The sequence below is a fragment of the Python bivittatus genome, unplaced genomic scaffold (genome assembly GCF_059951505.1).
Source record: "Python bivittatus isolate LINGU-HERP-01145 unplaced genomic scaffold, Pbiv_v1 ctg000080_np1212, whole genome shotgun sequence".
Lineage (NCBI taxonomy): Eukaryota > Metazoa > Chordata > Lepidosauria > Squamata > Pythonidae > Python > Python bivittatus.
In genome coordinates this window covers 62,759,766-62,770,176 of record NW_028277035.1, presented here as the reverse complement: position 1 = coordinate 62,770,176, position 10,411 = coordinate 62,759,766, and the positions used below count along the sequence as shown (strand labels likewise).

General features: G+C 42.4%; 1 protein-coding gene across 1 annotated transcript in view; it reads left to right on the top strand.

The window, feature by feature from the left end:
• The first annotated feature begins 2,577 nt into the window (after nt 1-2,577).
• PODXL2 (podocalyxin like 2) overlaps nt 2,578-10,411 on the top strand; it is a 64,773-nt gene continuing 56,939 nt past the window's right edge. The window contains exon 1 of the mRNA XM_088134790.1: nt 2,578-2,774. Within this exon, the coding sequence (XP_087990916.1) occupies nt 2,729-2,774 (46 nt within the window). The 5' untranslated portion in view covers nt 2,578-2,728. The remainder of the gene's footprint in view (nt 2,775-10,411) is intronic.

Here is a 10,411-nt window from a genome sequence, read left to right as displayed (position 1 = left end):
TATATCTTTTTTTCTACCTAAAATCTTTAGTCCCCTCTAGGGTCTAGTTTTTGAAATCATGAAATTATTTATCTATGTTATTCTTGTAAAAATTAAAACAGGATGTATTTCTCACAAGAATGTATTATAATTAATGCCAAAATCTTATTGTAAAAATGTCAATTTTATCTGGACCCTTAGTCTGTTTATAACCTTCTAAGATCAAAATCTTATTTAGCTTTTTGCTGTTTATTTCAGATTCTTTAAAATCTTAAGCTTATGATTAAAATTTTCTTTCATTCAGGATTGAAGGCAGACTTACCCGGTGTTTTCAAACTTGTCATTCCAAATGTCTCTAATAGCTTAGAAGTAGTTAATGAGCAATTTCTGAAAGTGATTAGAAAGTGAGGTTTGCAAACTTAGTGTCCTTTAAAAGTCTCCGCTGTGGTTGTGAGCAACATGGCTAATCCCGTTGTCTCCTGGTGCTCAAATCCATAGAAAACCATTGTCCAGCTGCTTTCTTGCAGGGAGCAGCTGTCTGGAGAACATGTAGTCAATCTCCCATCTTCTCCTTATCCTGAGAGATTCCAAGGAACCAGTCTACTCACTGCTTCCTTGGTCTTTGCCGCAGTCATCAGCTCTGCTTTCGCGGAGTCATATTCAGTTTGCCATACCTCCTACAGAAGCCATTTCACTTTGTCTTTTTTAAAATAAAGTTTAATTCGTTTATCTGTGATGAGATTGGTCTATTTCCCAAGGAAGTGCTGAAATCCCCAAATCACACACCTCTATGCTACACAGCCAAGAGGTTGCAGTACAGAAATTATTTCCCTTTTTCTTTCTTTTTCTTTTTTACTCTTTTATTTGCTGAAGGGCAGTACAGGGTATCAGAGCCCTGATCTCTCATAAACTGGGGTTAGAGGAGGGTGCCTCCTAGAAGGTAAGTGGTGGCCACCACAGCAACTGTTAAACAGCCCCAAGGCAGGTAGGCAGAAGCAGGTACATAAACCCAGGAGGCTTCTAGGAGGTTTGAAATCTTCAGCCTTTTACTCTCCATGCTCAGTGCTGCTGTGTAATGGGCTCTGAGAACAACCTTGAAGACCAGGAGGAAGGGCCACCACCAAGATGACGGTCGGATAAAAGAAATCTGAGTTCAAAGCAGAAATGTAACTTGAGAAAAGTCTCAGACTTGACCCTCCCTAGCTCGCTAGTAAATAAAGGCAGGGAGCAGGGAGGCAGTTTCTGACTTGCAAGATTCTGTTACTGTAACCCTACAATAACAGCAGTTTATTCACAACTTTGGTTTCTTAGTCTAGTCTACCTTGAAGGGCTGACATGCTGTTACCATATCCTTAAATGTCTCCCATTCTTTCAGTCTGATTCTCCATGTTGTCTGAAGATTATAATCCAACAGAGTGGAACCAGACCGGGTCTGGTTGTTTTCTCTCTCGTCTGCCAAGGCAAGAGCATTTAATCCAGCAGGTTTTCTTCTAGCAATCATATCTTCAAAAGTTACTCTTCAGAGTGTTTGATAATTATATCAATGTATCTTTTAACATCTGGATCATCAACATGACCTGAAATCTATTTATTTTAAAGCCAACTTGGTTTACTTTAGTAATATGCAGATACACATAGGTTTAATCATTTAATTGGTTCAAATCCAGCTGATTAATATTTAATACATGCATGGTCCTATTAGTATTATTATTTCCTAGATAACATCTTTTAAGGCTTAGCACTAAAATTAGATAACGGTAAACTCCTTGAAATGGGCTCAAAGCAAACCCTGGCTGCATCTGCCGTGAATCGACTACAGGTTTGTATTTAGAGAAATATCCAGAAGAGTTGTCCCGGCTGCAGATTAAGCAAATGGACCATTAGTCCTGCCCAGGCCAGAGCAAGCGCCGCGTCCCCCGCCGCCACCTGCTCTCCGGCCTTCCCGGGTTCTGCTCGGCCGAAGACCAGGTTTCGCGCCTCGCTCCGCTGTCTCCGCAAGTTGCTCAACGAGTGGACGGAATCCGCGGCACCACCTCCCTCTAGGACCCGGCTGAAAGCTGGAGCCGGGAAAGGGCCGAACGCAGCCCACTGCGCCATGCGTAGGGTTTCATACTTCAGCATCTCGGAAACCTGGGAGATCCACAGCAGCAGCCCCACCGACCCAAGAGGGGGCGTGGAGAGGCAACGCGCTGGGTCGCTTCGAGGAGCCGAGCCGAGCCGCTGCAGCCGGCCGCGCAGAGCCGGCCCTTCGTTCAGCTATATTTCTTTCTCCGCTTTTCGCATCCCTTTTCGGTCTGAAAAAGAGAGGCGCCCGCGATGGCTTTGCACGGGGTCTGACCGGCCAGCACGCAGAGCGAGCAGCCTGCATGCAGTGGCTACGTGGGTGCTGCCGCTGCTGCATTGGTCTGCTGGCAGGAGACCACAGCCGTTCGCGCATCGATCGGGCAGCGCAGAAACCCTCCGATTTTTGCTTCTTTTCCCACCCACGCCCACACCCTCCAGCTTGAGGCTCCCCTAGAGGGAGGGAAGGAGGGAGGGAGGACCTAGAGAGGGTTGCAGGGAAAGTTGCGAGTCACCGGGGGGGGGCCCGCGGGGGCGATGCCGTCTGAGCTCGAGCTGCTGCAGCGGCAGGGGAGAAAGGGCTGTTCAGTAACCAGAAGGGGCCGAGCCCCGCGGGCAGCTGCCGCAGCAGAAGCTACGTCCGACTGAAGGAGGAGGAAGGGGAGCGCGGCGCCGGAGTGGAAGCATCATGAATCCTGTGAGGCGCCGGGCGCTGCGGCTGCTGCTGGCCTGGGGTGAGCCTTTCCTCATTTCCGAGGGTGGTTTCATAAAAACGGGGCTTGGGGTGCTTTCAGCCCGCGTGCAGGCTCGAACCAGGAGGAGGACGGCGGGTCGGAGCAAAGCCACCCCGGCGCGTCCTGGACAAAGAGACAGGCGGCGCGGGTCTGGGAACGGGCTCTGGGACTGACTGCCTCCCGCCGCCGCCGCCGCCGCCGCCGCCGCCTATGGATTCCGGGAGCGCCGCGATGGGAGGGTTTCAGCGGTCCCCTGCGGAGTTGGGCCGGTCTGGGCAGGAGCAGCGAGGTGGCCTTTCTAGCGCTGCTCCTGCTCCTGCTCCTTGCTCCTTGCTCGCTCGCTCGCCGCAGTTTGGCTGTTCAAGGCGCGAACGGAGAGGGTTCGCTCGTTCAGCTGAGGTGGGAGCCCGATCGGATCCTGAGGCTTTCTGGCCAGTAGGGAGGCGGGAGGAAGAGAAGCCAACTAGGAGGAAGGACATCTTCATTTTGGTCCTGCAGTTCTGTTTGAAAAAGGCATTTCTCTCCCCGAAGGCTTCTGTAGGATGTCAAGTCAGAATTGCATTTGTAAAAACACAAGAAGTTACTTTCCTCTGACCTGGGTCAGTTAGATGCTGTTGTTTTTCTGAAAGCACTTCTTTACTATAGACTGTGTTCCAGAGACACAAACCAGAAATGAGCCAACCCTGTTTTAGTCTAGTGTGCTTTATGCACCGGGCCAACATGATTGGGCTATGGTTCAGTTTCTCAGGCAAATTCAGAAAACTGGCCTCCCTGAGTAAATCATTGGAAAAGCATGTCATGGGAACCCAACCTGTGATGAGGTAGACTTTTTAAAAACTTCTTAATACATTATGCTAAGTTGTGACCTGTGTAGCCATAGTTTGTGGAATAAATCACAACTGACTAGTTTGCACAACATGCTAAGTCATAAAGCAGGGCTTCTAAATTACATAGAGGTTCACACATAGCACTAGGCAGAATAAATATTTCAGTAAATGTGGTATCCACATAGGTCTTTATGGTATTGATACTAATAAGTAGGGAGGATTTAATTGAGTAAGTAGAAGTAACAGAAAAATTTAGATAATCAAATGTGTATCTTGGGCTTAAAAACAACCAGATTTTAATAAACTCTAAGCAGTTAAGAGTAAGATCTGTTGACAGGAGAAGCTAAGGGTGAAGGGAGATCAAGATGGGTGGGAGTTCTTAAAGGACATACTAAAAGCACACTTACAAGAACTGTAATTCCAATGAGGGAAAATATAGAGAACCGCACAAGCCAATGGGACTATCCAGAAAGCTTTGTGAAGATCTAAAAATGAAAAGAGGACCAGGTCAGAAAGGAAGAGTACAGACAGTAGACTGAAACTATAGAGCTGGCATCAGAATGAGCTGGCATGAGCAAGGGAGACTGAGAATGATAAAAATGACTTCTTCAGGTTCATTCAGGTATCCTAGATAACTGGTGGAGGAGGGGAAAGGGGGGAAAGGAAGGTGGAGCAAACTACAGATTGGTAAAGCATCAATATCTGGGAAGATTCTACGGCAGATCATAAAAAGGTCTGTCTTTAGCACTTTGAATATTTTGTAGTGATTACCAAAAGTCAATATAGATTTATCAAGAACAAATCCTGATAGGATAGCCTTGTCACATTTTTTTGGTCAAGTAACTTAATAGATTGTAGGTATGCTGAAGACAAAATATATTTTCAACTGCAACAAAGCATGTGTGAAGCATCCCATGACGCGTTGATTGACAAGCTAGCTAAATGAGGTCTGGATGGCATAACATTCGAGTCATTGTTGACTCCTGCTGATTACCTGGACTAGTCCCTAGGTTTCAGAAGTGGTTTGCCATTGCGGTTGTCAGTGGTTCCTCATCAAACTGACATGAGATATTAAGTGAGGTGCCACAAGGAACTGTCCTGGGTCCTCTGCCCTTCATGTTTATTAATGATTTGGATGAAGAGGTAACTAGAATGTTTGTCTGATTTGCAGATGGCGCAAAAGTAGCTGGGTTAGGTATTATCCCAGAAGACTGAAATAAAACACAATGGAATTTAACAGAGACAGGTGCAAAGTTCTTCACTTGGGAAACAAAGATTAAATGCACAAGTATGGGATGGGGAATATATGGCTTGGTAGTGATATTTGTGCAAAAGTTAATTGCAAAGAGAATAGGAGCTAGCAATATGATTTGGCTGCAAAAAAGGAAAATGCAATTTTAGGCTGCATCAACAAAAGTATTATTTAATGGGAAGTAAGTATTCCGCTTGATTTTAGTTTGATCACACCTCATCTCTAGTATTGTGTCCACTTCTGGGCACCACACTTCAAGAAGGATTCCAAGAAATCGGAACAGGTTCACAGAAAGGCAGTGTGGCCGATTGGGAGATTAGAAGATTAGGTGATTAGAAACTAAATCTTATGCAGAGACATTGAAGGAGCTGGGTGCATTTAGGCTTGTAAAAAGACGACTGAGAGGATATGTAGTACTTTTCAAATATGTGAAAGGATGTCACGTTGAAAAAAACCTCAAAATATGTTCACTTTCCTTCTAGAATGAAGGACACAGAATAATGGATTTCAAGTACTGGAAGCCAAATTCCAGTTGAATGTTTGTGTGTGTGGGGGGGTGCTTTTTAACAGTTTGCTAGTGTTTTAACAGTTGGCTAGTGGAACCAATTTTCCAGATAAATGGTAGACTCTGTTCAGGTGGGGATTACACAGTCATCTGCCTGGGAAACCTTAATCTGTAGGGGTATGCAAAATGTTCTGTGCATGGAAGAGCTGGTTTGGGGTGGTCTTTATCTGGTCCGAAACACTTGTGCTTTGGGCACAGACCTGAAACAAGTGTCTTTGGTCTGGCATGGACCCAAAACACATGTGTTTCAGGCAGATATTTTCAGGGTAGTGAAAGCAGGAAAAAGTCAAGGTCACTGGCATAGGTGGTGGCTAAGCAGACACAGAGAAAGGAAGGGACTGAGAATGACCAGGGGAGGGATGGGCAAGCTAGTTTCTGTGCCACTGCTGCCACCATTGAATTCAAATATGGCATATCCAATTTACCAGCCTGCTCCTCCCCACCCTTCCCAATGTCTTCCTTTGCTTACCTCCTCTAGCCACTGCTGCCATTGGCTGTCTGGGATTCAAAACAAAATACGTTTCGTATGACATGCAGGCCTGTTAATCTGATTGTTGCTCTGAGCAGTGGGTTCGCCCTGTGGCCTAAATGGCCTCTCTCAGCTCTATGATTCTATGAATCTTGTCTCATATGAGACCACATAATAACCCTAGTTGTGGTTTATTCATACTTAAACTACTGTTTACAGTGTTGTGTGATCACATGATTACTTGTGTCTGTATAGTAGAAGGCCTTGAAACAATTGTTTCAAACATCTCAACGTTCCAGTTTAAGATTTGTTGTACAGTGGGAATAGGAAGTTACAATCACCTGCATTTGTTTTAAATAATTGTTTCCTTGTGATGGAAAACCTGAACTTGTGCCCATCTGTCTTGTGTGTTACTCTTCTTGCCTGGAATGGAATTTCTGCCTACTGAAAATACTTGTCTGCCTACTGAAAACACTTGCCAACTTTCAGCAGTTTCAGATTTAAGGGTCACTCTACATGCTATATGCTATCTGGGAAAACAGCATCCTACAGGTAGTCTTTGCTTAATGATTACAATTGGGCCTGGCAACTCTATCACTAAGCAACACAGTCATTAAGCGAAAAATCACATGACCACAACAAATTTATGACCTGAATTCCACTCAGTCATTAAGCAAATCACCCACAGTTGTTAAGCAAGACATCATACGACCATGACTTGCAATTTTACTGCTGGCTTCTCCATTGATCCTGCTTGTCAGAAGCCTGCTGTGAAGCACCTAAATGTCAATCATGTGACCGAGGGGATGCTGCAACAGTTGTAATAGTGAGGACTGTTTGTAAAGTTACTTTTTCAGCACTGTCATAACTTCAGTCACTAAACAGGACAGTTGTTAAGCAAGGTCTACCTGTATTACCTGGCTATAAGGGGCAGTAAGTTACAGCAAATTGGAAAATCACAACAGTGTGTAGCCATATCATATAAATGTTGGAACACCCAATATTATATTAGTACATATAAAACAAGTGTACACACATGCCTCAATTTGAGAGTTAATATAGTCAAATTGGTCTCCAGTGTTGTTTGTCTGTTGAGACTGTTTAATATTTATATATTTCAATTTATATTCATTTTGTTTGGTGGAATGCACTATTTTACCTTAGGAAACATTGGAAGGATCTTTGATATAGCCCAGTTTCTCATACCATGGTTGAACTGGAATTGCTGCTCTACTTCTATCTAGGGGGTTGTGTGATTTTTGTATCACACTGAGAAAATTTTAAACTGATCAAGAAAAATATAGTGGAAGAGACCTTTCTTTTAAAAAAAAAGTCTGAGCAAACAATTCAATTTGTAATCTCAGTGAGCTTTGTAAAATTTTAATTTTAAACATTTTTAAAACAATTTCTTTAATAAATTTATGGGTGATAAACTTAGAAGAATGCAAATTTACCATTCTGGTGGCCGTATGATTGAAACTACTTTTATCTGTAAACTCCATCTTAACTTCCTATATTTCTGAAGGAGACCATCTGTAGAGAAGTAATTATATATGTTGGGAATTACAGGTAGTCCCCGGGTTAAGAACACCCAGTTTAAGGACAACCCATAGTTAAGAACAGAGCCTATTGTAGCAAAATTTGAATTAAATACACAATGATTTGAATTAAATACACAATGGTTCCAGCTAATTGCACAATACTACTTATACAGTATTATACAATGATACTGTTCTGGCTTACATACAAATCTGACTTATGGACAGACCTTGGGAATGGAACTTGTTCTTAAACTGGGGACTGCCTGTAGCTCTAAAATACTCAGCTTTAGTGTGGAAAATTTAGGGACTCAGCCCTCCGTAGATGTTATAGTCTAACTTGGAAACGTCTCCAAATTCCAAATTTTTGGAAATTCTTAGAGAAGGCACTCTGTACTAAAACATAGACTCTTATTTATTATTGCTATATTATCAATATGTCTTTTTTAAATGATGAGTCAGAAAGTATGAGTTAGGGCCATATATTGCAAGGACTGAGATTTTGCCCTGCAGGCAACATTTCTATGAGATTCATTTTGTTTGAGGCTGATCCTTGTCACGATCAAGGAAGAGTATATACGTTCCTGGGATATCAGAGCAGACCCTTCCCAGATCTCATCCCCTTTAAATGAGTTGGACTACAGTTCCTCTCATTCCTAGCCAGCATGGACAATTTCAGTTAAATCTAATATCTGTTCCACTCCATTTGGAGGAAGGCTCTTCTAGACTGTGAAGTTAGTGTGATGGAACCCTAAGAAAGGGTTTTGGGATGTACATGTAGGAGTCCAGGAGTTAAACCCAAGTTCCAGAGCTCAGGTTAACTCAGGTTAGGTTCAGCCTTCTTCTACTGGATCATTACCACTGGCATACAGTGCTCTCTCTGCAGTTCCAGGTTTGTAAAGTGGAATTACCGTTGATTTTCCTCAGTGAGCTCTTATGAAGATAAATGAGGGCATGAAATGAAATGCACTTTCCACACTCAAACTACGGGGACTATGAAGTGATAAACTATTTCTGGTTAAACTATTTTGCTGCATAGTTTCTTCATACTGGAGTTTAAAGGGAGATTCTGAAAATGGCCTCTGGGAAGTTTCTAAGCTGGCTTTATAGAAAAGAATTTCGATCATTCTTTACTTCTGATTGTTGGGTCTTAGGCTACTGCAGTGAGGCCTTTAATAAAAAAAAAATATTTTTTAGATTTTTTTTATCCCACTTTTATTATTTTTATAAATAACTCAAGGCGGCAAACATACCTCATACTCCATCTTATAAAAATGAAGTATTTTTGTATACAGGAAGAGAAAACAGAACTGCTAAAAGCAGTTGGTGCTGTATTGTATAAAGGCAATGACATGTGGTCCTTTTCAAACTGCCTGCAAGTAACAGCAGCTGATGGATAGACCAATAAAACATGAAATGGATACTTTCTGTAGATGGCAGGAAATGCTAAGAGGACAGAGAAAGATGAGGAATTCACCAAGCAGTCCAGATTATGATCAGATTCTTACAAAATTCTTATACAAGTGCTGACTCTTACATTTAAAGGAAGTCTTCATAATTTTTTTTTTTTTTAAATTGGAAGGCACAAGTAGAAACTGCAATCTTCCACAGATGGCTTTCTATTTATAAAGTCTCCATTAAATGCATCCCCTTCTGCGTATGTTTTGACTGGGTTAACGAAACAGGCTAGGACAGGTTCACATACTGTGGTGAGCTCTGGTTTGATTAGCCATGGAATAAACCACAGTTGTTGGGGTTCCTACAAAGCCAGAATGAGACAAGCCACGTTATATTTTAGCATAATGTGTAAACCCAGACCCAGTCTTTGAGCAGAAAGTTAAAAATGCAGTAGCTCCTTTATCATGGACCCTCAGGATGGCCAGCACATTCCAATTCGTATTTATTCAATGGTGCTACGAGATGTGGGTACAAAATTCCAGACAACTAGCTAGTTCAGAGGGTTTCAGACTTTTTCAGGTATAGAACCTGCTAGTTAAAAAAGAATATCTGGAATCCCTGATCAAGAGGCAAAGCTCTAGTGATAAAAATTGGCAGTGTTCAAGTGAACTTCCATAATCTCTCCATCAAGTTCTTGCAGAACAGTAACATTCTACAGAACACCGCTTGAAAAACCCTGTCCTAGATGACAAAATAGAGATACAGAAAACACTAACTTTCCATTGCCACCCAGTGGACATCTGGATTTTTGCAGCACGGATCTGCTAGCTTTAGCTGATCCTCAGTTAAATTGTGGCCATAGTCACTCCTCTCAAAAGTAATTGTCAGACATAAATTCTTCATTGTAACACTGTCAAAACTGAACCAGTACAGTTGTTTGCCTAAATTTCATTTTGGCAAAGATAGAAATTGCTTCCTTTAGCACTGTTAACTTCCTACAATAAGATTCTCCATCTGCTAGACCTAAAATTTATCTTGGCCGTTACAATTCCCATGGGTTGTCATTCGTAGAATGGCTCCTAGATACTACAGTTTTATGGCAATGAGATGCAGATGCAATTTAAAGCTTGCTAAATTCTTGATCTAATTAATAACCAATGAAGGTTGTGACGGTTTAAAAGCTTGCACTAGTTTTCCTGCTACCTCTGGGGTTGTGGGTATCCATGAGGGGGGCAAGGAGGGACAAAATACAAAACATATGTGATGATGTCATCATGCAAATACCATGAATTATGTACAGTATTTGCATGAGATGTTAGGATGCAGGTACATATTGGTGGTATTCTTTGATGATATCACTGCATATGCATCATTCTTTGCGTGTCACCATAGTTTGCTGCAATCACTACTGGATGTGAACTTTCTCTTATAGAGGTCATGATAGAAACTGGGTTCTCACATTGTGCCATGCCCCAGTGTGGTTTGTTTTGTGGCATAGTGGTAAACCAAGGCACTTTGATTATAACATGGTTTATGGCTTGTCCTGTGGAGTAAACTCAGCCCTTTGAGTGAATATTTGAGACATTGT